We start from the raw sequence: 27,894 nt of genomic DNA on the forward strand, positions 1-27,894 counted from the left end.
ATCCAGTAGATGTTGGCAGTTTGATCCCTGGTTGCTCCACCTTTTCTAAATCCACCTTGAACATCTGGAATTTCATGGTTCACATACTGTTGAAGCCTGGCTTGGAGAATTTTGAGCGTTACTTGGCTAGCATGTGAGATGAGTGCAGTTGTGCAGTAGTTTGAGCATTAAGGATGGTGTGTTAGGGAGGTGACTGTAAACCAAGACAAAAAGATTTGGTGTAATATAAATGTGAGTATATAAAGGTTTATTTCCTATTTCTTGAAGGACAACTGTTAGACTTCCTAAGGTGAAATGGTGGGATGTCTTTAATAGCCTTGTGAATATAGCACTCTGACTCCCTAAGCCCATAGAGATAATGACTCCTAAGGGGAAAGAATATCAGATTTGACTAGTTATACTGATGTCACTTGAGAGTCCCTTGGACTGCAAGGAGATCCAACCAGTCCATTCTAAAGGAGGTCAGTCCTGGGTGTTCTTTGGAAGGAATGATGCTAAAGCTGAAACTCCAGTACTTTGGCCATCTCATGCGAAGAGCTGACTCATTGGAAAAGACTCTGATGCTGGGAGGGATTGGGGCAGGAGGAGAAGGGGACGACAGAGGATGAGATGGCTGGATGGCATCACCAGCTCGATGGACGTGAGTTTGAGTGAACTCCAGGAGTTGGTGATGGACAGGGAGGCCTGGCGTGCTGCGATTCATGGGGTTGCAAAGAGTCGGACACGACTGAGCGAGTGAACTAAGTAAACTGACTGATGTCACTTAATGACTACATCTATAGAAAATTAACAAGACTTTCTTGGTGAAATGAAATTGGAATGGGCAAAGAGGAATGGGGATTGGAATGGGCAAAATGATCTATGAACAAAATGAACAAAATGATCTATTCTGAATAATCTTCTAGAACAGTGCTGTCAAATAGAAATTTCTGCAATGATGGAAGCATTCTTTGCTTGTGTTGTCCAGTATGGTCACTACTAGCCACACATGTGGCTATTGCGAGGCCTTGATATATGGCAAGTGTGACTGAGGAACTGAAATTTTAATTTTAACTAATTTAAATGGCTACACATGCCTAGTGGCTACCATGTTGAACAATGCGGTTCTGAAATATGCCTTTCTATTCATTTTAACCACTCCTCATCCGTAAGGCACAGTCATTATTCTGGAAGATCATAAGGCCTGTGGAAAAGATGGATAGATATTAAAAATGAAAAACATAAAAGAAGCAGAGTCGAGAGAGGAACAGAACAGAGAGAGGAACAGAATCTACATGAAGCCTTAGAGAAAATTAACATGAGGCAAACAATGAGGTTGAACCTTCCAGGGGTGACATCTATTTTGGATTTGCTCTCGTGGACTGCCCCATTTCTTTACAATGGAAGATGCAAAATAAGCAGTCTTCTGCCTCCACCCCAGAATTTCCCCATATATCTATTATGCATAGGACTTATTGATGCTAACTTCATTGAAAAAAATGTACAGCCCTACCTTCCTCAGAAACCTTTTATGAAAAAATTAATTTGGTATTCTCTACACTCAGAGAGTTAATGGCACATAATATAACATCTATTTATTATCAGATTCTTTATATTAGAAACTTGAAAATGGACTTTACTCCTTCTCTCTCTTAGATGATTACAACATCCCCTAATAAAGGGCTCAAATTCTTACTCACTTGTTCAGAGTGATTAAATAGGATGTTAAAAGTGTTCTTTTTTTCCCAAAGAAAACCTAGTGTCCTAGGTTTTTCAAGGTGGCTTTTCTATATTAACTTGGATTTATTTCACCAAGTTTAAACAATGAGATCAATTCATTTAATTATTTTATTTCTTTATATGATTTTTATGTTTACAAAATAAACTTTACTAACAGTCACCATTATTTAATGACAGTTATTGATTTAATTTAGGAACTTCATTTAAAAATACTGAGAAACTTGTGCCATAATTTTTAAAACTTATAAGAATGGTTTCTGGAAGCAGTAATTTATACATGATCTAGCAATTAGAAAATTTTAAAGAGGTAAAAAAGATGAGATGGCATTTCAGATTTTAGAATAGCATGACTTTTTATTACTTTAAATCTTCTAAATATATATTTTGAAGAATTTAAATAATATTTTCCTCTCTCTAGATTTTTGCTTCAATGTCTTGAAGACCTTGATGCTAATCTGCGAAAATTAAACTCTCGTCTGTTTGTGATTCGTGGACAACCAGCAGATGTGTTTCCCCGGCTTTTCAAGGTAATTGAAGAAAATCTTTGCATAAAAGAAAAATCTCTTGTCAGAGAAGACACATTTGTCGGTGGGGGGGGATAATTTAAATTTTAGTATGGGAAATGTAAAATTTTTAAATAAAATATATGTGGATTTTTTCTTTATGAAAATGTTACACAGACAGTGTGAATCAGACTGTGAAAAAAATTATTTACATTGAAGTTAAATCTTTCTTCTATTTTAAACTGCTAGTTCTTTAAACTGCTAGTTCCCCTCTCAGAAGCAACAGCTACTACCACTTTCTTATATATGCGTTAGAAATAGTCCTTGCATAAATAAGAATGCATATGTGTATGTGTATTTATATACATATATTTGTGTGGTTTAGTGTATTTAAAACCTCTGTTAAATCCTTTTAAAAACCTCTGTTTATAAAACCAAGATGAGAACATGCTATGTTATACCATTCTATACTGTGCTTTATTCACATAATCATGTATTTTGGATATTGTTCCATGTTACTTTCTCAGTCTTTTAAATGGCTTCATAGTATTCCATTGTGTAGATATGCTATAGTTTCTTTTTTTTAAAATTGTTATTGACTTATAATTTATATTTCAGGTATACAATGTAGTGGTTCAATATTTTATTGATTACATACCATGCAAAGTTATTACCACTTAGCATAATGTCCTCAAGGTCTTACCATTTGTGATGCTGTTGCTAATGGCAAGGTTTCATTCTTTCTTTTTATGGCTGAGTAATATTTCTGTGTGTGTGTGTGTGTAAATCGTTACTCATCTGTTGGCAGGCACTTAGGTTGCTTCCATATATTGGCTATTGTAAATAATGCTGACGTGAACATTGAGGTACATACATCTTTTTAAATTAGTGTTTTTGTTTTCTTCAGATAAATACTGGCAGTAGAGTTGCTGGATCATATTACCATATGATCTGTGTTCTATTTTTTATTTTTTGAGGGTATCATTTCTTTCACTAGCTTTCTAGTGAACACCTAGTTGTTTTTCCACAGGCCTTTTGCTAATTCAAGTTATGCTGTCAGTGAATGTCCTTGTTCAAATATACATGTCTTTACTCACATTTGCTAGTACATTTGTGGGATAACTCTTGTAAGATTTTCTGAGTCAAAGGACTATATCAATTGGCATGCTACAAAACTGTAATTTTTTTTAACTTGGTAGAATCTTAAATATCTCCTAATCTTATTTTCCCCCCTGTTGTCCACATGAAAAATTTAGTCCTAAAGAGATTAAATGAGCTGACCAAGGTCATAAAGTAGCTCATGGAAGTGTTCAGGCTGAGTTTCCTGGCTTAGTTCATCCCTTCCTATTTACTGCAGTTAGAATTCCTAATGTTTATCTGTTTTTTTCTTACAACAGTTTGATTCATCAAATTTTTATAATAGCATTGTTTCTATTTTGAATGCAGAAGAGAACAGTTGCTTTTCCTGAGTGAAAATATCCCCAATTCTGGGAATTCAATTAACACTACCTTGCCTTTTTTCACCAGCATGAAAGAAATTTTTAACGTTTAGGATATGACTAATGCAACAGTTGTGGCTAGTGAAAATTTATTTTACTGAAGTTTTCTTACTACTATAGCTTCTTAGGGTCAGAATTTAACCTAGTTACATGCAAGAGCTCTGAGCAGAAAGTATATCAGGAACAATGGTAATAGTTGATCAGCAACTCATATGTATAAAGTGTATGTGAATATCTACTTCAACTTTATATAAATCCATGTATTATAAGTAAATTGAATCTTGAGGATTTTTAAGTACCTTTAAAATAACAAAACATTTATTTACCTCCTTTGACAAAAATGGTTTAAGTAAGCAAGACTCTGATGCTGGGAGGGGTTGGGGCAGGAAGAGAAGGGGACGACCAAGGATGAGATGGCTGGATGGCATCACGGAGTCGATGGACATGAGTCTGAGTGAACTCCGGGAGATGGTGATGCAGGGAGGCCTGGCGTGCTGCGATTCATGGGGTCGCAGAGTTGGACACGACTGAGCGACTGAACTGAACTGAAGCAAGTCTTTTGTGTTCTTTATTTTGAGCTTTCTTCTGCCTGAAATAGCATATTATTGGATTAGACTATCTTCTGAATTTAGATGCTATGCTTCTTGTCTTGTCACTTTGACAGAGAGGCAGTGGTTTCTACAAAGGCCATAAAATATAGATACATGAATATATATTACTGTACCTAGAGTGCTTATTATTTGATTCTGATATAGTCCATATAAAATATATTTTATGAAAAATTTCAGATTTATTTAATATGTCAGAACCATAGAGGGAGTTAATTCTTCTTTTTCTTGTATTGTTTTTATTTTTACTGTTTTTGTTTAGAGGTACTGTATGCATGTATTTCAGAAATGAGCCCAAGAGTGTGTACAATAAAAAGGGGTCTCCTCATCTTTGACCCTTACACCCCCAGTTTTTCTGAGGAGGAAGATTCTTTTGTCAGTAACTAGCTGACTCATTCACATTATTGTCTCTGGTTTTATTATTCTAGTACAGCAAATCAGTTCAGTTCAGTCGCTCAGTTGTGTCCGACTCTTTGCGACCCCATGAATTGCAGCACGCCAGGCCTCCCTGTCCATCACTAACTCCCGGAGTTCACCCATACTCATGTGCAATCGAGTCGGTGATGCCATCCAGCCATCTCATCCTCTGTCATCCCCTTCTCCTCCTGCCCCCAATCCCTCCCAGCATCAGAGTCTTTTCCAGTGAGTCAACTCTTCACATGAAGTGGCCAAAGTATTGGAGTTTCAGCTTTAGCATCATTCCTTCCAATGAACACCCAGGACTGATCTCTTTCAGGATGGACTGGTTGGATCTCCTTGAGAGTTTCCAAGGGACTCTCAAGCATCTTCTCCAACACTACAGTTCAAAAGCATCAATTCTTCAGCACTCAGCTTTCTTCAAAATCCAACTCTCACATCCATACAAGACCACTGGAAAAACCATAGCCTTGACTAGACGGACCTTTGTTGGCAAAGTAATATCTCTGCTTTTGAATATGCTATCTAGGTTGGTCATAAGTTTCCTTCCAAGGAGTAAGTGTCTTTTAATTTCATGGCTGCAATCACCATCTGCAGTTGATTTTGGAGCCCCCAAAATAAAGTCAGCCACTGTTTCCACTGTTTCCCCATCTATTTGCCATGAAGTGATGGGACCAGATGCCATGATCTTCGTTTTCTGAATGTTGAGCTTTAAGCCAACTTTTTCACTCTCCTCTTTCTCAAGAGGCTCTTTAGTTGCTCTTCACTTTCTGCCATAAGGGTGACTTATGCCAACTAGCTTACTCATTTACATTGTCATCTCTGGTTTTATTATTCTAATACAGCAAATAGTGAGAACTTTTAATGGGTAAGTAATTCAGCTTCTTTCCACATTGGAGATAAAACTGATTTAGACCTGATAACAGTGCCTTTAATTTATTGGGATGGTGACAGTGATTTCAGTACTGATGTCTCCTCTAGTGTACACCCTCTCTACAGCATTCATTCGTTTTATTCCATTTATACTGAATAGATTTAGGAATGGGGCCAGAGCATTTTTAAAAACATATATTTACACATACCTGTATCTGATAAACTTGTTTTTTCTTTTGTGTTTTCTACTTAGAATTTTTCTGTTAAATTCTACTTAATGTAAGCTGACAAAATGGCTTTTTAAAAAACTTCTTGTATTTTTTTCATGTTCTACTTAGGGAATGATAAACTTAGCAGACACTAGCCTAGGCAAAACTTGAATGACACTATTAATCATAGGTGTCTTACATAAATTGTTATTACTATGCAGCTAAATCTTATATTGTCTACATTTGGTTCCAGACTGATAAGCGCTTAAGACAGTGCATATTCTAGGGCCTGCAGAAACTTTTTATGAAGAGTTTAAAGTATTGGTACAAAAAATTCTCATTATATCCAAGAAACAAGAGACATGTGTCTAAGTCTTTATAGATGGACACAATGAGGCATAATAAAATATTTTGTTCAAAATAACAGAATAAATAAAAGAAGAACATATAAAGCCACTAATGTTGTTGTTCAGTCACTAAGTCATATCTGACTGTTTGCAACCCCATGGACTGGGTTAGGGTTAGGGTAGCACACCAGGCTTTCCTGTCCTCCACTGTCTCCTGGAGTTTGCTCAGATTCATGTCCATTGAGTCAGTGATGCTATCTAACCATCTCATCCTCTGCCACTAACATTTCACATGCCTAAATTTATATTATACTTTTTGAGTCATTTTGGATTCTTTGGTTCTTTGTTATTTCATGGTACGTGCTCATTTGAATAAGATAATTCATTTGTCAGATACTGCTTGAGTGTCTGCTGTGTGTACACGGCAGTGTTCAAGGTGCTGGGGACATAATGGTGAACCAAAGAGAAAATTCCTACCTTCACAGATCTTACACTCTATTGGGAAAGAGATCAATAATAAATATGCAATGTCAGGTGATGGTAGATGCTAAAATAAAATGTGGGAAAGAAAGTCCCAAGGTGAGGGAAGCATAGTTAATTTATATGGAGTCATAGAAGGCCTCACTGGTGTGGTGACATGTGACAAATGTATGAAGAGACTGAGCCATGCAGATATCTGGGGTGTGACACACTGAATCCACAAAATTTTGCAACTTGTTCATCAAAGGGTAGATTTTTTTTCCCTACTCCCTTAAATCTGGGTTGGCCTTATATGTTGTTTTGACTAAGTGCTAAAGGAGATGGCAAGTTCCAAATCCTAGGCCTCAAGCGACCTTGCAGCTTCTACCTTTGCCCACTGGAATGCTCCTTGTACTGGGTAAGGACTGGGCTAGAATGTCAAATTGTGGGAGACCACCTGTAGAGAGGGGCTTCCCAGGTGACTCAGTGGTAAAGAATCTGCCTGCCAATGCAGGAGATGCAAGAGATGCAGGTTCAGTCCGTGGGTCAGGAAGATATCCTGGAGTTGGAAATTACAACCTCCTCCAGTATTCTTGCCTTGGAAGTCCCATAGAGAGAGGAACCTAATGTGCTACAGTTCATGGGGTTGCAAAGAGTCAGGCACGACTGAGCAACTGAGCTTGTACACACATATAAAGAGAATGGGCCAACCAGCAGCCAGCACCAAGGCCTGAAGTGTATGAGAGAAGCCATTTAGATCATCTGGTACCAGCCAAGCTGCCCACTAATTGCAGGCACATGAGTGAGCCCAAGTGAGACCAACAGAAGAACCATCTAGTTAACTGAGAGACTTGGAGAATTCATCAGTTGTTTTAAGCTACTGAGTAACTGCAACATGGGGAAAGAGTGTCGCAGGCAGAAGGAGCCGCAGTTACAGAGGCCCTGATGTAGATGTGGGCCATGACTTGTTTAGAACAGCAAGGAGGCCAGTGTGCTCTAGCCAGAGCACAGTGAGCAAAAATAAGAGATAGGGTCAGAGAGATTGCAGGAGCCAGATCACAGGATTTTACCATATTTTATGGCTTTTACTCTGAGTGAAGTGGGATGCCATGGGAGATCACTGAGTAGAGGAGTGACATGGTTTCATTTACGTTTTAAAAGAATCACTCTGGCTGTAGAGAATAGAAGTTGAGTGGAAATGCTGTAAAGACTTAAGCAGAAGGGTCAATTAGGAGGCCAAGGCAATTATATAGAGACACGATGATGGTGACTAGGACTAGAATAGCAGTAGGAGTGTTGAGAAATGGTAGGATTTTAAATATATTTTTAAAATAGAGGCTATAGAGTTTGTTTATATGTGGTATTAGAGAGTCAAGGATAGCTTCTAGGTTTTTAGCCTGGGCAAGTGACCCAGTGGTTTGTCATTCAGCAAGATGAGGAAGACTCTAGGAGGGACAACTTGGGGGAAAAATTAGGAGTTAATTATTTTTAACATTTTAAGTTTGAGATGCCTTTTAGACATATGAATGTGTTTGTTGAGTATCATTCAACTCCAGAGCTCAGGGTAGAAGTCTGCAGTAAATTTAGGAACCTTAAATATAAATTCTGTTTAAAACTCTGAGACTAGATTTATTTAATAAAAGAAGGGGTAATGGATGGATGGGCAGAAATTTTTAGACCTTTACTTTGATTATATTTTGGTTATTTTGTGATTTAACATTTTTTAATGTAATTATACTACTTTAAATGCTTTCTCCAAGGAAGTTTGTGATTTATAACTTTGTTTTGCTAAAAAACTTTGTTTCTTATTTTCACAATATTACTTGTGAAATGATATTTTACAATATTACTGTTTAAGAACTTTACATCATTTAATGGTTCATATTATGCCTTCTGAATGGTTAAACAAATAATTGTGATACATAAAAACAGATAGGAATCTTAGTGCTTAAAATTGTGAAGTGAATACTTAACTTATTTCACATGAAAATATGTTAATACTACAACAATCTTATTGTTATATTTACTCTTGAAATGCAAAGGTTAACCATATGTTGCATGAAATAAAACCTATGCTGGGACTTCCCTGGTGGTCCAGTGGCTAAGACTCCACACTAACAATGCAGGGGGCCTGGGTTCAATACCTGGTAAGGGAACTAGATCCCACATGCTGCATCCAAAGATCCTGCTTGCTGCAACTAAGTCACAGTGCAGACAAATAAATAAATAAATATTAAAAAATAAATAATAAACCCTATGCTGAAGAGTAGATAGAGACTTCCACTTCTGGTTAAGATGTGCAGAGTTGCAGTAGACCATTCACTCCTGTCTTAATAATGTGAAGAAAGTGAATATGCCATAGTATCATAGATTTGTTTGTTTGTTTTTAACCTATTAGAGAGTTAATGGCACAAATAAACCTAATAAATTAAGTTCTATTAGGGGATGAGCCTTTCATGGGAAAGAAGATACCCAAGGCTACACCCCTGGAATCACAGCAGGAAGAGAAGGGAATTTACCATAGTTGAGAGTAAAGAGAAACTCATTGAAATTTTACCAAAGTCTTTGTGGTAATATGTGTGCTGACATGGCAGATTAGAATTCCAAGAAGCCCTAGTCACAGAGCAAGTTTGTACCCACTCTCCAGTACTTTTCTTCAGTGTATTCATGGAGCTCCAGTGGCAGCATGCCAAAGGCTGGGGTGAAGCAGAAGGGTTGAGAGGGATCCCTCTTAAGTGCACTAGGAATTCACTTAGTGCAAAGGAGCTGTTCCCTGAAGCTGGCAACAGGACATCAGTGTAGAAAGATGCCTCCAAAGGTGCAGAATATTAGGGGACAAGGTTGGAAAACACAGAGAAGTCCTCAGAAAGCAAAGCTGCTGGGTAGACAGCAAAGCAAAATGTCATATAGTTTGTAAAGCTAGTGCCCAAGCTATAAAGCAGAGAGAGACAGCTGGAGTCTTGTTACTACTCAGAACTTAAGCCCTGTTGAAGAAAAATCTGAATCCTGCCTTGAAAATATTTGAAGCCAGTGGTGAATGAAATTTAAGGAAAGCAGCAACAAAGCCAAGACCCAGCTCAATTACAGACTCCATCAATTCGACTTCTGTCAGTCAGAGCAAAGACTATGTACTTTTCTAGAGATAAATATTGTTTATTCTGTCTCTAATCTTTATACCATTGTCTGTTATATGATCACAAATTATGAGACACATGAAGAAGCAAGTATATGTAACTTGCAATCAAGTAAAGAAAAACAGAAACAGTCCCAGAGTTGATGAGGATCTTGGGATTAGGATAAAAAAGGACTTTACAATTGTTATTCTGTAGATAATGGAGGTCCAACAAAGGTCTGTATAGCTAAAGCTATGGTTTTTCCAGTAGTCGTGTACAGGTGTGAGAGTTGGACCATAAAGAAGGCTGAGCGCTGAAGAATTGATGCTATCGAACTGTGGTGTTGGAGAAGATTTTTGAGAGTCCCTTGGACTGCAAGGAGATCAAACCAGTCAATCCTAAAGGAAATCAACTCTGAATATTCATTACAAGGACTGATGCTGAAGTTCCAATACTTTGGCCACCTGATATGAAGAACCGACTCATTAGAAAAGACACTGGTGCTAGGAAAGATTGAAGGCAGGAGGAGAAGGGGATGATAGAGGATGAGCTGTGTGGATGGCATCACTGACTCAATGGACATGAGTTTGAGCAAACTCTGGGACATGGTGAAGGACAGGGAAAGTGGTGTGCTGCAGTTCATGGGTCGCAAAGAATTAGACATGTCTAAACTACTAAACAACAACAAGGATAGTAGTAGAGAATCTAGTCAAGAGGTGAAAAATGATGTGACGAGGTGGTAATTTAACACAGAAATGGAAAATATTAAAAAGGACCAAATAAAATCTTAGAACTGAAACATACTATCAAAATGAAGAATTCATTAATTGGATTGATTAATTGGATATATGGATTGAACCGAGCAGACAAAAAGATCAGTAAAGTTGAAGACAGTCAGTATCCCAACTGAAGCACAAAGAGAAGGAAGATTTTTTTAAAAGGGGAATAGGGTGTTTGAGATCTCTGGAACAATAGTAAATGGCCTAACATATCTGTACTTACAGACCTAGAGAAAAGAGGGAAAGAAAGATTGCAACAGAAAAAAAATTTGAAGAGATAATTGAGTTTCCAGAATTGATGGAAGGTATCAACCTACAGTGCCAAGAAGCTCAACAGACCCCAAACAACATAAATATAAAGGAAATCACATCTTGTCATGTCATATACTAGATTAACTGAAAACCAAAGATGGAAAATTTTATAAGCAGCCAGAGGATAAAAGATATATTCAGGGAACCATGATAATAGCGTTCAGTATTTTCTTACAGAATGGAATGGCAGCTTTAAAAAACTAGAAATAGCCCTGTTTACTTAGCAAAAACATTCATTTTTTAAAAAAGAAAAGGCACAATGGAGGCATTTTTAGGCACAAAAGAGCAGAAATAATTTTTTCCATCATATCTATACTATAAAAAATACTAATATTAAAGGAAATTCTGCTAGGTGAAAGAAAATAATTCTAGGCTAAAGACAGGATCTTCAGGAAAGAAAAAGAGCACTAAATACATGGGTAAATATAAAAGACCTCTTTTTTCATTATTTTTAATTATGTACATTCATATGTCCTACTTTTGGAAGACCATTGACAGATTAAAACCAACTAATATTGATAAATTGTAGGGAATAATACCAGTATCTTGGGACTTGACACACATGTGAAATAAAATCTATTGCAGGATCACATAAGGTAGGAAAAAGGTTAATTAAAGTATATATAAATTCTTAACAGTATTCAATTGTAATATATTATTTGAAGGTAGACTATAATAACAGTATACTGTGATCTAATGCCTTATGACCCAGCAATCCCACTGTTGGGCATACACACAGAGGAAACCAGAATTGAAAGAAACACATGTACCCCAATGTTCATCGCAGCACTGTTTATAATAGCTAGGACATGGAAACAACCTAGATGTCCATCAGTAGATGAATGGATAAGAAAGCTGTGGTACGTATACACAATGGAGTATTACTCAGCCATTAAAAAGAATACATTTGAATCAGTTCTGATGAGATGGATGAAACTGGAGCCGATTATACAGAGTGAAGTGAGCCAGAAAGAAAAACACCAATACAGTATACTAACACATATATATGGAATATAGGAAGATGGCAATGATGACCCTGTATGCAGGACAGCAAAAGAGACACAGATGTGTATAGCGGACTTTTGGACTCAGAGGGAGAGGGAGAGGGTGTGATGATTTGGGAGAATGGCATTGAAACATGTATAATAACATGTAAGAATCGAAATACCAGTCTATGTCTGATGCAGGATATGACACGCTTGGGGCTGACGTGCGGGGATGACCCAGAGAGATGTTGTGGGGAAGGGGGGTGGGAGGGGGGTTCATGTTTGGGAACGCATGTACACCTGTGGTGGATTCATGTCAATCTATGCCAAAACCAATACAGAATTGTAAAGTAAAAATTAAAAATAAATAAATAAATTAAAAACAAAACAAAACAAAACAAAACAAAAAAAATAACAGTATACTGTGATCTAAGTAGCACAAAAAGCTATTTCTAAAAAGTTAATAGAGGAATTTTAAATGGAATTCTAAAAATATCTCTCATTCAAATAAAGGCAGATGGGGCCACAGAGGGCTTTCCAGGTAGTGCTAGTGGTAAAGAATCCACCTGCCAATGCAGGAGACTCAGGAGACATGGGTTCAGTCCTTGGGTTTGGAAAAATCCTTGTGAGTAGGAAATGGTACCCCAATCCAGTATTCTTGCTGGAAAACCCCATGGACCGAGGAACCTGGAGGACTACAATCCATGGGGCTATAGAATCTGAGATGACTGGGCAACTGAGCACAAGGGAGCACAGAGGAGTAAATGAAAAGATGGACAAAAAGAAAGCTTACCAACATGGTAAAATTAAGCACAGCTATATCAATAATTGTATTAAATGTAAATAGTCTATATTAAACTCTTCATTTAAAGACAGTTTATCAGAGACTTCCCTGGTGGTCTTAGCCCCTTGGCAGGCTTCTTCCCTATAGGGATGGTTGTTCCTGAGGCAGCACACCTCATTCACAATGAGGTATGAATCTCAGCAGGAGAAGAAAGAAAACTTTCTTAATTCATTGCTTAATTATTTTCCCTTCATTTAGATGTGGTAGCTGCTTAGAACAGTGCTATCCAACTATGTGTAATTTAAATTTTTCTAACATGTATATTTTAAAAAGTAAGAAAAATGTGAAGTTAATTTTTAAGATATATTTTATTTAACATAGTATAGCTAAAATACTATCTTTTCAATATAAAATCATTATAAAACCACTATACTATTTTAACCTTTTTTATATTAATATGAAGTCTTTGAAATCCAGAGTATATTTTATGCTTATAGGATGTCTCTATTCCAATTAGCCACATTTCAAGTGCTCAGAAGCTGCTTCTGTGGCTAGTTGTTATCTACTGTATTGGACAGTATAGCCTTAACTCTTCTTCTACTCCTTACCATTGTTGACCACCTTTTACTTGCTGACAGTTGTTCAGATTAAATTTTCCCTGTTCAAATTACTAATGTGGTTTCTGTCACCTGATTAAACTCTGAGTCAGAGTTCAGTTTTCTTTTGAAAAGATTAATAAAACTGATAAACTCTTATCAGTACTGATCAGAGCCCAAAAGAGAGAAAACACAAATTACCCTTATCAAGAATAAAAAAGGGGACATCACTAAATTGTCTCTAAACTTTGAAAACATAAAAGATATTATAAATGTCATAATGTCAATATAAACTAGAGAACATAATGTCAATATAAATGAAAGAACTAAAGAGCCTCTTGATGAAAGTGAAAGAGGAGAGTGAAAAAGTTGGCTTAAAACTAAACATTCAGAAAACTAAGATCATGGCATCCAGTCCCATCACTTCATGGCAAATAGATGGGGAAACAAAGGAAACAGTGGCAGACTTTGGTTTTTTGGACTCCAAAATTACTGCAGATGGTGACTGCAGCCATGAAATTAAAAGATGCTTGCTCCTTGAAAGAAAAGCTGTGACCAACCTAGACAGCATATTAAAAAGCAGAGACATTACTATGCCAACAAAGGTCTGTCTAGTTGAAGCTATGGACATGAGTTTGGGTAAGCTCCAGGAGTTGGTGATGGACAGGGAGGTCTGGTGTGCTGCGGCCCATGGGGTCTCAAAGAGTCAGACATGACTGAGCGACTGAAGTGAACTGAATGTCAATGTTCACAACTAAGATGAAATGAAAAATACTCTTGAAAAGTGCAACTTCTTAAAATTGCAGAAGAATAAAAACAAAAATTGAATAGCCCTCTCTTTACAAAACTGAATTTATAATAAAAAACCTTCCAATAAGTAAAACTCCAGGTCCCAGATGGCTTTACTTATTCTATCACATATTTAAGAAAGAAATAATGCCAGTCTTATAACACTCTTCCAGGAAACAGGATAATATTGGGAACAGTGAACTTGTTTATGAGGGCAGCATAACTCTGATATCTGATAAATCTGATGAAGAACTTTCAAGAAAGAAAAAAAGTATAGCCAAGTGTCCCCATAAACACAAACTCAGATATCCTTAATGTATTAACAAAGAGAACTTAACAATATTTTAAAATAATACTGCATCATGATCAATGGAGTTTATTTCAGGAATACAAAGTTGGTTCAACATTATAAAATAATAAATTAATATATCCTATTAGTAAATGAAAAGGTATTATTATTTCAGTGATAAAGAAAAGCATTTGACAGTAGTCAGCACCCATTTGTAATTTTTTAGAAACCTTTATGCAAACTAGCAATAGAAAATTGCTGAATATCAATTTGGTAAAGGCTATCCACAGAAACATAGCTAATGGCATACTTAATGGTGAAACACGCTTTACACCTGAGATAGAGAACAAAGCAGGGATATTCACTTTTCACCACTAACTGAAAGTCTAGCTAGTGTAATTAAGAGTAGATAACTAACTTACCAGCTTATCCTCACCCCCGTATTCTCTGTCATAACATCCTTTTTTTCCTAATAGTATATATATTTGATTATTCATTTCCCTCTGTGTTGCCAATCTTCAGTAAGTTCCAGGATGGAGGGACCCACAATAGGAGCTAAGAATTATAATAAATACTTAGAATATGAATGAATATATTTAATATTTGGGGAACTTTCTCTTCCCTAGCTTTTCATTTTTCTTGTGGAGAGATGTCCACTAATTTATCCTCAGGGAAGAAATGAATGATCTCACTAGTGAGTTTAATAGAAGGAGTTAGGTGAGTATTGGTCAGATCATCCCCTTTCACCTCTTCAGTTGCAGAGAGTACATATCCTATTCCCTTCTTCCATGTGATAAATTTTATAGGGGCAGCCCACACTAAAAGAAATGTGCTGTTTAGTCTTAGGTAGCTAAATCTGTTTAATTCAGTGGTGAAAAATCTGTAAGCTTACCTGTCCTTAAACCTAATATATTTCTTCCAGTTCAGCTTTACTAGTAATGGGATATGTATACATACATATATGATTTACAATGTATTAATTTCTGCTATACCATAAAATGATTCAGTTATATACATTCTTTTTTATATATTCTTTTCCATTATGGTTTATCATAGGATATTGAATATAGTTCTCTGTGCTATACAGTACAACCTGATTGTTTATCCATTCTGTATATAATAGCTTACATCTGCAAACCCCAACCTCCCACTCCATACTTCCCTTAGCCTCTTCTGCCTTGGCAACCACAAGTATGTTCTCTGTGCTCATGGGTATGTTTATGTTTTGTAGATAGATTCATTTGTATCATATTTTAGATTCCATACATAAGTGATATGTAGTATTTGCCTTTCTCTTTCTGACTTGCTTCACTTAGTATGATCATCTCTAGTTGCATCCATATTAGGGCAAATGGCATTATTTTGTTGTTTTTATGACTGAGTTGTATTCCATTGTATATATGTACCACATCTTCTTTATCCATTCATTTATCAATGGGCGTTTAGGTTGTTTCTCTGTGTTGGCTATTGTGAATAGTGCTGCTGTGAACATGGGGTTGGGTCTGTCTTTTTTCATTAGAGTTTTGTCTAGATATATGCCCAGGAGAGGCATCACTGGATCATATGGTAATTCTGCTTTCAGTTTTCTGAGGAACCTCCATACTGTTTTCCATAGTGGCTGTCTCAAATTACATCTCCACCAACAGTGTAGGAGGATTCCCTTTTCTCCATATTCTCTCCAGTTCAGTTCAGTTCAGTTCCGTTGCTCAGTCGTGTCCGACTCTTTGCAACCCCATGGACTGCAGCATGCCAGGCTTCCCTGTCCTTCACCAACTCCCAGAGCTTACTCAAACTCATGTCCATCAAGTCGGTGATGCCATTCAACCATCTCATCCTCTGTTGTCCCCTTCTCCCGCCTTCAGTCTTTCCCAGCATTAGCGTCTTTTCCAGTTAGTCAGTTCTTCTCATCAGGTGGTCAAAGTATTGGAGTTTCAGCCTCAGCATTAGTCCTTCCAGTGAATATTCAGGACTGATTTCCTTCGGGGTGGACTGGTTGGATCTCCTTGCTGTCCAAGAGACTCTCAAGAGTCTTCTCCAACACCATAGTCCAAGAGCATCAATTCTTTGGTACTCAGCTTTCTTTATAGTCCAACTCTCACATCCATTCATGATTACTTGAAAAACCAAATCCTTTCCAGTATTTATTTGTAGACATTTTAATGATGGCCATTTTAACCAGCAAAATCAATGTAAGATGGTACCTCATTGTAGTTTAGATTTAGATTTGTATTTCTCTAATAACAATATTTAGCATCTTTTCATGTACCTATTGGCCATTTGTATTACTTCTTTGGAGAAATGTCTGTTTAAGTCTTCTGCCAATTTTTTAATTGGATTATTTGTTTTTCTTATATTGAGTTATATGAGCTGTTTGTATATTTTGGATATTAAGCCCTTGTCAGCTGTATAATTTGCAAAATTTTCTCCCACTCTGTAGGTTGTCTTTTCATTTTGTTTATGATTTCCTTTGCTGTGCAAAAGATTGTAAGTTTGATTAGGTCCCATTTGTTTACTTTTGTTTTTATTTCAATTGCCTGGGAAGACTGTGTGGGTTATATTTTTACATTTAGTTTTCTGACTTATATTTCCCTTCCTCTTCAAAAAGGGAAAAGGGGGGGGACTATTACTGACTTGTTTTAAGCTCCAACATTTACTAACCAAAAACTAAAAAATTGTCAAGAAAAATCATAGAATTACAGACTATTTAGGAAGTGACATATGTGACAAAGTTTGTCATTAAAAATGAGTGTACAAATCCATAAGAGAATTAATTGCAATAGAAACATAAGCAAACATAAGCTGCAGTTCATAAAGAAAAAATATACAAATAGCTAGTAACAACAGTAATAACAGCTGTCATTCATTGAGGACTTAACTATGTACTCTGTACTCAACAATTTACATTGTTGTTGCTCAGTTGCTAAGTCGTGTCCAACTCTATGACCCAATGAACTGCAGCATGCCAGGCTTCCCCATCTTTCACTATCTCCCAGAGCTTGCTCAAACTCATGTCCACTGAGGTGGTGGTACCATCCAACCATCTCATCCTTTGTCACCCTCTTCTCCTGCCCTCAGTCTTTCCCAGCATCACCATCTTTTCTCTTCCAAATAATTTATATACATTGTCTCATTTAATTTTTTCTCAATTTAATCTTTACACAACAACAAAAAAAATGTTATTTTTTTCATTTTACTCTAATAAACACATAGTGTTTGTTATATACTAGGTACTCTCTAAGTACTCTACTTACATGCTACCCATTTTAAGATAAGGAAACAGGCATGGAAGGTTTAGAAGTTTGCACGGATAGTTGAACCAGTCTTCGAACTTGAGAAGTTTGACTTTAGATCCTTTGTTTTTTAACTACCACTCTATACCGCCTCTTGCTATAAAACAAAGAAATATAATGCTTTCTTTCCTATTCTCATTTTAATTTTATTTTTAAATTTCAAAAACAGTACCTGATTGTATTTAACAAATATGAACAATACGTTGTGTAAAATAAAAAATAATTATTTATATTCCTAAATTCTGCCCTGCAAGATAACAGCTATTGACAACTTTGTATGCATTCTCCAAGACTTTCAAGAAATGAAAATTTTTTAATGAGATATTATTTTCCTGTGTATGCTATGTGTTTATATTAGTGGTTTTTAAAATACTGGTGTATTACTATTGAGAATGTAAATTGGTGCAGGATATCTGGTGGAAAATTTGGCAATATCTGTTAAAATTTTACATATAATTTATTATATCCATTAATTGTGTTTCAAAAAATTACTTCTAGAAAAAATGAGACAAATGTCCCAAAATGTTTAAGATTTATCTATAAAGGTGTATACTGAAAGGTTTATAATAGCAATTTTTAAAAAACTCACTATTGGAAATAGCCCTTGTTGAGAAACCTATATGCAGGTCAGGAAGCAACAGTTAGAACTGGACATGGAACAACAGACTGGTTCCAAATAGGAAAAGGAGTATGTCAAGGCTGTATATTGTCACCCTGCTTATTTAACTTATAGGCAGAGTACATCATGAGAAACACTGGGCTGGATGAAGCACAAGCTGGAATCAGGATTGCCGGGAGAAATTTCAGTAACCTCAGATATGCAGATGACACCACCCTTATGGCAGAAAGTGAAGAGGAACTAAAGAGCCTCTTGATGAAAGTGAAAGAGGAGAGTGAAAAAGTTGGCTTAAAGCTCAACATTCAGAAAACGAAGATCATGGAATCTGGTCCCATCACTTCATGGGAAACAGATGGGGAAACAGTGGAAACAGTGTCAGACTTTATTTTTTTGGACTCCAAAATCACTGCAGATGGTGACTGCAGCCATGAAATTAAAAGACGCTTACTCCTTGGAAGGAAAGTTATGACCAACCTAGATAGCATATTCAAAAGCAGAGATATTACTTTCCCAACAAAGGTCCATCTAGTCAAGGCTATGGTTTTTCCAGTGGTCATATGGATGTGAGAGTTGGACTGTGAAGAAAGCTGAGCACCAAAGAATTGATGCTTTTGAACTGTGGTGTTGGAAAAGACTCTTGAGAGTCCCTTGGATTGCAAGGATATCCAACCAGTCCATCCTAAAGGAGATCAGTCCTGGGTGTTCATTGGAAGGAATGATGCTAAAGCTGAAACTCCAATACTTTGGCCACCTCATGTGAAGAGTTGACTCATTGGAAAAGACCCTGATGCTGGGAGGGATTGGGGGCAGGAGGAGAAGGGGACGACCAAGGATGAGATGGCTGGATGGCATCACCGACTCGATGGGCATGAGTTTGGGTAAACTCCGGGAGTTGGTGATGGACAGGGAGGCCTGGCGTGCTGCTTGCAATTCATGGGGTCGCAAAGAGTCGGACACCACTGAACGACTGACCTGAACTGAACTGAATCTATACAGGTTTGGAGAAGTACAACTTGTAACTATATAATCAGTTAAATAATGGTAGAATGACAGGTGAATTTTTTTTTGTAAAGGTATATTGGAATAGATTTTAGAATTAAAAAAACAATGAAACTTTACTACCCCACCCTGGGAAATCACTTAATTCCCTTAAGTCACAGTCTCTTCACTGAAAGTGATTATCAGAAGGTTTACAGGACTTATTAATACAGCACCTGGCACTCAATATCTGCTCTTGTTATAAGTATGTTTATATTTTCCACAGTTAACATTTTTGATAATCAAAAGTAAAACATTGTAAAACAATACTTCACCAGAGCAGCTTGTACCACATTAACTGTCAAAGGTTTATATTAATAGTAGTTTGGACATGGAAGCAACCTAAATGTCCATCAACAGATAAATGCATAAAGAAAATGTGGTACAGATATACAATGGAATATTGCTCAGCCATAAAAAGGAACAAAATTGGGTCATATGTGGTGATGGGGATGAACCTAGAATGTCATGGAGTGAAGTCAGAAAGAGTAAACCAAATATTGTATATTAATGCATATATACATTAATCTAGAAAAATGTTACTGAGACACAGACATGGAGAATGGACTTATGGACGCAAGGTGGGAAGGAGGGAGTGAAATGAATTAAGAGAGTAGCATTGACATGTATACACTACCATGTGTAAAACAAGTAGCAAATGGGAAGCTGCTGTATATAGGGAGCTCAGCTCAGTACTCTGTGATGACCTAGACTGGTAGGATAAGGGAGTGGGTAGAACCGAGATACAAGAAGGAGGGAGTATAGCTGATTCATGTGGTTGTTCCACAGAAAATAACACAACACTGTAAAGCAATTATACTCCAATTTTTAAAAAAAGAACCTAGTCTTAGAATCAATAGACATAAAATCAGGTATTATGGCTCTCTCTGAACTTGGACAAATTCTTGAATTTTCAAAATAATCTTATCTGCAAAATGGAGTTAACAACCAAAATGCCAAACTCTGAGGATTATTTTGAGTAACAAATGAAATAATGTAAGTGTAAATTATTTGAACAAGTAAAGTGCTATACAGACACATTTAATGTAGGAATCTTAGGTTAAGCATATTGCTAGATTGTATAATGCCTAGCATAAATCTAGTGAGTACGCATTTCTGATTTACATAATTTTGAATTTATAAATTGTGCATTTTATTTCTGTATATTCAAAGTAGTATAATCATTTGATATGTAGAGTTGGAGCTTTTCACGTTTTTCCAGCCTGTGTTGTTATAGTAGAAAAAATAATCATTAAATTTTACGTATGTTTTTGCTCCTTTCTCTTACTTTAGGAATGGAACATTACTAAACTTTCAATTGAATATGATTCTGAGCCCTTTGGAAAGGAACGAGATGCAGCTATTAAGAAACTGGCTACTGAAGCTGGAGTAGAAGTAATTGTACGAATTTCACACACATTATATGATCTAGACAAGTAAGATTTTTTAATACATATAACAGTATTTGTCATTTTAACCATTTTGAAGTGTACATTTAAGTGGTATTAAGTACAAAGACAATGTACTGTGGGACTTAAGTTCAAAAGTGAAAATAAAGACATGCATAATAGAATTGTGGAGAATTAAATTAACTCAAACTTGTAGCATTTTATTTAACTTCTGTAATTTTTGTTTACCCAAAGACAGACGCCAAAATTACAGACCTAAGTGCATAAGATAAAAATACTCAGAATTTCAGTTCCAAAATTATTAAAAGAATAACAAAATTATCTTTCACTATTCTAGCTCAGCCTACTAACTTGCCATTCTGGGCTCTCAGCAACATTAATTTTATAGTTTATATGATACATAGCCATCAAGTGCCTTGGTATATTTTACATGCTTGTCATAAATTATTTTATGTGTCTATAGTCTGTCTGAATTTTGAGTTCATATGCAAATTGTATTAATATTATGTAGTCCTCTGAACAGTGGTATGATATCTTATTTCTCAAAGTATATTTCATGAAATATCAGTCTTTTGTGATGCTTTGTCCAACAGAGATTCTGTGGTCAAGGTTAAATTTAGGAAGTTTTATTAATATGTGCTGTAAGATTTAAGGATTCATAAGATTTTTTAACATTAACCTTTGGCATACTGTCATTCTTATAAGTGCTGAACTCTCATAATTTATGTACCTTTTATTTTACTTTTTTTAGTTGTTTTCACATTTTATCAAAATAATAAAGCTGATTCTGTAACATGACAAACTATTTTATTCCACTTTGCCAGTTGTACAAAAAATTATAGTTTGATTCAGGCAAGAGTCTTAACTTCCTATTAAGCCAGAGTCATATATCCTTTGATAAAAACCTTGCCTGCTCATTTACCATATTTCTTAGCCTTAGAGAGCTGATAGGAAGGAGGCAAAACAAGATAAGGGCAGTTGCTTTAAGCGGGAAGCTCAGTATAAAATTATGTTATGTATAAAAGTGGATTGTTTGTTAAACTGAATGTGAATATTTACTATATAAATCCATCATATAAAAATGTAGCATATAGAAAATATCTTTCCTAAGATTTTTATTTTGCTTCTGTTATATAATTAGCAATGTCCTCAGTAGTATCATTGTAGATCATTATAGTAGACATATTTCATTATGATCCTAGGTATAAACTCAAAGAATTACATCAAAGCAAAATTTCTAAAAGTAAAGCATAGTTTTTATGGTGGTTACTTTCCATACATATAATTGATTCACCATTATATGTGGTATAGAGAAAACTTTACTTGGATTAAGAAAATCTCAATTTGCTATTTATTAGTTATGTGACCTTGACTAGTTTATTAAATTCTCTTGAGGCTTCAGTTTCCGATCTATAAAGTGATAGAGTATAATTTTACCAGTAATTTTTTATGAAGCCTAAATGCTAGTATGCAAATGGCTATAGTGAAAAAGAATAATTGGTTATTCCCAAATTGTATTTAATTTGGTTATAAATACCATTGGCAGGGCTCTTTGTTTTTAGTATTACTTAACTGAGAAATTAGTGATCAGAATTAAATATAAAATATATACATAAGATACACATGTTAACATTTAACAAAAACATGCACAATAGAAAATACCAAGTAATTATCACTATAGTAATATAGAATCCTAATTAATAAAACTTGCTAATTACTCCTTGATACAATATTGGCCTGGTTTAGTTTTTATGGATGATTGAAGGTTCTCTGAGCTGTGTTGCAAAATAGTTTTACATTTCCATATATATTATTTTTTTGTTTTTGCCTTTAGGCTTATTAGCCACTTGTTTTTTCCATTTATAGATGCTTAATTTTCTTTGTCATAAAAGTTTTGGTATTTGCAGGCTGTATATTTTTGATATCTAGCAGATGTTTATAAAATGAAGAGAATGATTTTTAGATTTGTTAATTGTTTTAACAAGTTTCTTGGTCCTATAAGAAGCTAATATTCTCCTTAAAGTCTTAAGTGCAAATGGCTATGGTGAAAAAGAATAATGGGTTATTCCCAGATTGTATCTAATTCAGATTACCATTGACAAGGCTCTTTCCTTATAGTATTACTTAATTGAGAAATTAGTGATCAGAATTAAATATAAAAGATATATGTAAGATACATATATTGACATTTAACAAAAACATGTACAATAGAAAATAGAAGTGATTTTTCATTTTTATTTTCATTTTTACTATCTTCATTTAATTTTCTTATTTTTGACTTTTAAAAGTTTATCAAATTATATTGTCCTTTTAAAAATACTAATAGCATTTTACTAATTTTTGTAATAGGATCATAGAACTAAATGGTGGTCAGCCACCTCTTACCTATAAAAGATTCCAGACTCTGATCAGTAAAATGGAACCACTAGAAATACCAGTAGAGACAATTACTTCAGAAGTGATAGAAAAGTGCACAACTCCTCTATCTGATGACCATGATGAGAAATATGGAGTCCCATCACTGGAAGAACTAGGTAGGTGTAAGCAATAATACATGTGGAGCTTAAGAATTAATAAACCATTCAGAAAAATTCCACTTCTAATTTGACATGTATTTTGCACTAAAAGGAAAAGAAAGGAGAAAAAAGAAAGTCTTAAACTAAAAGTGATTAATCTGTGTATTATTTATGTATGCTATTAATTCATGGTCTATCTGTTACCACCTTAAGATAAATGTCTCAAAGGACAGAGACCATATTATTTATCATATATCTGTGAGGACCTATCCAGGGTGTCATTTCATTTTTATGCTGTCAGGTTTTTTTTCCATTTCCTTTTTTTTTTTTTTAGGTTTTGATACAGATGGCTTACCCTCTGCAGTGTGGCCAGGTGGAGAAACTGAAGCACTTACACGTTTGGAAAGGCATTTGGAAAGAAAAGTATGATAATACAGATGATGTTTATATTGTCAAATAGTCATTTTAAAAATATTCACTCTTTTTTAAAAACAAAAAAATAGGCTGTTGAAAAAGGAGGATTAAGAGAAATAATTAAAATAGCACAAATGTAATTGAAGATTAACAGCTGTCTTCATTTAAATACCCTTCTTCCTCCTCTTCTGATTATTTCCTCTTTAGCTACTATCAGTACCACCCCTCTATGCTTTCTGTGTAAGCTGGTATCTGATGACTTTAAAGCTAGGATAGAGTTCTTCTGTTTCACATTATCTCAGTGTCAGAAAGACAGGTTGAAGGTGCTCTCAACCTTGTGTTAGGAATTTGCCGCATGAGGATGACTAAAACAAAAGAATGCTCACTTTTATCTTGTTTTTTATTAAAATCTGTCATTTGTGGCTGAAAAAATGAGATTTTATTCCCCAGGGACTAGGTAACGTTCTTGAAAAGCTCAATTTCAAACAGTCTTTTAAAATTGGAAAGGCATTTAGCATAATTTTCTCTGTGTTTTGTTCAGGCTTGGGTGGCAAACTTTGAAAGACCTCGAATGAATGCAAATTCCCTGCTCGCTAGCCCTACTGGACTCAGTCCTTATCTACGATTTGGTTGTTTGTCATGTCGACTCTTTTATTTCAAACTGACAGATCTCTACAAAAAGGTATTATCTAGAACTGGAGCTTATTTTTAAAAAATACTTTTTATCAAAAAAAATCACTGATAATACTTCTTTGCTTTTTAATCTTAGGTGAAGAAGAACAGTTCTCCTCCCCTTTCCCTTTATGGGCAACTATTATGGCGTGAATTTTTCTATACAGCAGCAACAAATAATCCACGCTTTGACAAAATGGAAGGAAACCCCATTTGTGTTCAGATTCCATGGGATAAGAATCCTGAGGCTTTAGCAAAATGGGCAGAAGGACGCACAGGCTTTCCATGGATTGATGCCATCATGACACAGCTTCGTCAGGAGGGTTGGATTCATCATTTAGCCAGACATGCAGTTGCTTGTTTCCTGACACGAGGTGACCTGTGGATTAGTTGGGAAGAAGGAATGAAGGTAAGTGTTCTTCCAACTAATGTAGTATAGCTTTATTTTGAAGAACTCTATACCTTTTATATATATATATATACATACACACACACGTATGTATATATATATAAAACAGTTCCTAAAAGTTGTCTATTATATAGATTCGTTTGTAGTCTTGTTTCTTTTTTTAATAGAAAAGCATTTATTTCTTAACTATAGAGGCAACTTTTGGGCATAATCAGAGTGCATTAACCTGAAGTCAGTTAACCTGAAGTCATTTCAGTGGCTAAATCAGCCTACCCATCAAGGGAACTCTAAAATTTAATACTCTGGACTTAGCAGATTGATGTATATTTATAGGTGATCATTTCTGTCACATAAAGGATTCACTAAAGTCTTAGAAATAGCCATCTTTATATTATAAATTTTAAAATATAAATCATTTTGCCTCACTTCAACACCATAGCTTTTTATGTAATGTGATGCATACTACGTTTTGTGACATCATCTTATGAGTATATATAAGAGGACTTAAATATGTTTTACCTTCCTATCTATATCATAAATTTCCCCTTTCCAAAGACCATTTCTCATCCTATGTTTTTTTACATCTCTATTTCCTAGCACCAAGTCGTACATGAGGTAGATACATAGCACACACTTAATGAATTTATTAAAATAATTTAATTCTGTTTCCCTTTTGGATCAAGGGATCCCAAATTTAAATTCTATAATTCTAATTAAATTTTAAAGGTCATTTGTATTTGATTGTTCCCATTATGTAGACCAGTGTACCAAACTTCCAAGTTTTTTTTTGGTGGTTTATTTGGTAGTATTTTTGCTTTCTTGAAAGTGTTTACTACTTTTTTTTCCTGTTTTAAAAAAATTTTTCCCATATCCTAACTTATCCTTTTAAATCAATGAGTTGAATAACTTTTACCCTCCCCTTTCCAAGCTTACAATGGTAAATTCTATTCAGAAATCTGTATAGTACTAATATGTTTTTTTCCCTGGAATAACTCATTATAGGATAGAACATAGATAAGGAAACTAACTTTGGAATGTTTAATTTTATAGTTCAGTGCTAGATTTTCTTTACCTTGACTTTTGATCTACAGAGACCTAGAAAATGCTTGCTTTGAGAAATATCTGTGTGCAAACTAATTGATTACCGTTACTTCTGAAGGTATTTGAAGAATTACTGCTTGATGCAGATTGGAGCATAAATGCTGGAAGTTGGATGTGGCTGTCTTGTAGTTCCTTTTTCCAACAGTTTTTTCACTGCTATTGCCCTGTTGGTTTTGGTAGGAGAACAGATCCCAATGGAGACTATATCAGGTAAATCAAGGATGATTATTATTCAGTTTGGAATAGCTAATCCAGGAAGAGCTTGTCATGCTTAAACAACGCTTAAGGTATTCCCCACTCCTGATGGGCAGCAGAGATGAGGAAAAGGGTAATAAATCATTTAAATGATATTTATTTGATTTGGGTCATTTATAGCTAATAAATAGTATGTTATAATTTGCTTACAGTTCATTTTATTAATAATTTTGCTTCCTTTTCCTAAAAGGCGCTATTTGCCTGTCCTAAGAGGCTTCCCTGCAAAATATATCTATGATCCCTGGAATGCACCAGAAGGTATTCAAAAGGTAGCCAAATGTTTGATAGGAGTTAATTATCCTAAACCGATGGTGAACCATGCTGAGGCAAGCCGTTTGAATATTGAGAGGATGAAACAGATCTATCAGCAGCTTTCACGATACAGAGGACTTGGTATGTCAGTAAATGCCTTTGATTTGTTTCTTTGGCAGCTGTTTATGTCCTCATCCTTGAATTTCATCTTGATCATAACTTAATAGGAATTTTTTTCCCTTTAGGTCTTCTTGCTTCAGTGCCATCTAATCCTAATGGGAATGGAGGCCTCATGGGGTATTCTCCGGGAGAAAATATCCCAGGTTGTAGCAGCAATGCAAGTAAGTAACAAGAAAATTTCTGTACTTAGTAACATAAAGAGATGAATAATAAAATATATTGTTTATTGTACCTCACTATAATATGTTTTTAAAATTCTATCTAAAATTTGTGTAATAGGTTCCTTGTGTATATGCATACATGTACATACATACACACTCTCTTACTCCATTAGTGACATTTTAGAGCTGGAAATGGCAACTCACTCCAGTGTTCTTGCCTTGAAATCGCATGGACAGAGAAGCCTAGGGGTCTGCAGTCCATGGGGTTGCAAAAGGGTCAGACATGACTTAGTGACTGAAAAACAACAATGGAGATGGAAAATATCATTACATACAGTGGAATTTGGGTCAAAGATCTTGCAAACTGAATGAGGATAGCAATATTAAGGAAAATGAAACTCAGATGTTATATTTTCAGAATGCCCATTATTTTTTATTCTCTTTAAGTGTATATTAACTATAAGATAATTAAGAGGGTCAGAGGCCCTGTGAATGTAGCCAAAGATTTATCATACACATGCATAGCGATGCTAGTCTTTTTGCACATGAGTTTTTCCTTACAAAGCCTGGTCTGTAATGGTGTTCTTGTGAGATATATATATATATATATATATAAAATAGTTATTTGCCACCCATATATTCTTAGTACATGTGAAGAAGTCAGAATGTATTGGACATTTGAATCATCTCAATTTTCAAATGTTCTAACCAAAAATCAGTTCAGTCGCTCGGTTATGTCCAACTCTGCAACCCCATGGACTGCAGCATGCCAGGCTTCCTTGCTGCTGCTGCTGCTGCTAAGTCACTGCAGTCGTGTCCGACTCTGTGCTACCCCATAGACAGCAGCCCAGCAGGCTCCCTCGTCCCTGGGATTCTCCAGGCAAGAACACTGGAGTGGGTTGCCATTTCCTTCTCCACCAGGCTTCCCTGTCTATCACCAACTCCCCGGAGCTTACTCAAACTCATGTCCATTGAGTCGGTGATGCCATCCAACCATCTCATCCTTTGTTGTCCCCTTCTCCTCCTGCCTTCAGTCATTCCCAGCATCAGGGTCTCTTCAAATGAGTCCATTCTTCACATCAGATGGCCAAAGTATTGGAGTTTCAGCTTTAGCATCAGTCCTTCCAGTGAATATTCAGGACTGATTTCCTTTAGGATAGACTGATTGATCTCCTTGCAGTCCAAGGGACCCTAAAGAATCTTCTCCAACATCACAGTTCGAAAGCATCAATTCTTCAGCACTCAGCTTTCTTTATAGTCCAACTCTCACATCTATCCATGACTACTGGAAAAACC

General features: G+C 35.6%; 1 protein-coding gene across 4 annotated transcripts in view; it reads left to right on the forward strand.

Annotated features, from left to right (window-relative positions):
• CRY1 (cryptochrome circadian regulator 1) overlaps positions 1-27,894 on the forward strand; it is a 93,207-nt gene that overhangs the window by 60,000 nt on the left and 5,313 nt on the right. For all 4 annotated transcript variants that reach the window (XR_005719909.1, XM_040234787.1, XM_040234786.1 and 1 more), the window contains exons 2-10: positions 2,138-2,246; positions 20,523-20,665; positions 22,988-23,172; positions 23,489-23,577; positions 24,110-24,250; positions 24,338-24,649; positions 25,809-25,960; positions 26,196-26,398; positions 26,503-26,598. Coding sequence is in view for 3 of the 4 variants with exons in the window: in XM_040234787.1 (XP_040090721.1) it covers positions 2,138-2,246; positions 20,523-20,665; positions 22,988-23,172; positions 23,489-23,577; positions 24,110-24,250; positions 24,338-24,649; positions 25,809-25,960; positions 26,196-26,398; positions 26,503-26,598 (1,430 nt within the window). In the remaining variant the exon portion in view is untranslated. The remainder of the gene's footprint in view (positions 1-2,137; positions 2,247-20,522; positions 20,666-22,987; positions 23,173-23,488; positions 23,578-24,109; positions 24,251-24,337; positions 24,650-25,808; positions 25,961-26,195; positions 26,399-26,502; positions 26,599-27,894) is intronic.

This window comes from Oryx dammah, unplaced genomic scaffold (assembly GCF_014754425.2).
Source record: "Oryx dammah isolate SB20612 unplaced genomic scaffold, SCBI_Odam_1.1 HiC_scaffold_29, whole genome shotgun sequence".
NCBI lineage: Eukaryota > Metazoa > Chordata > Mammalia > Artiodactyla > Bovidae > Oryx > Oryx dammah.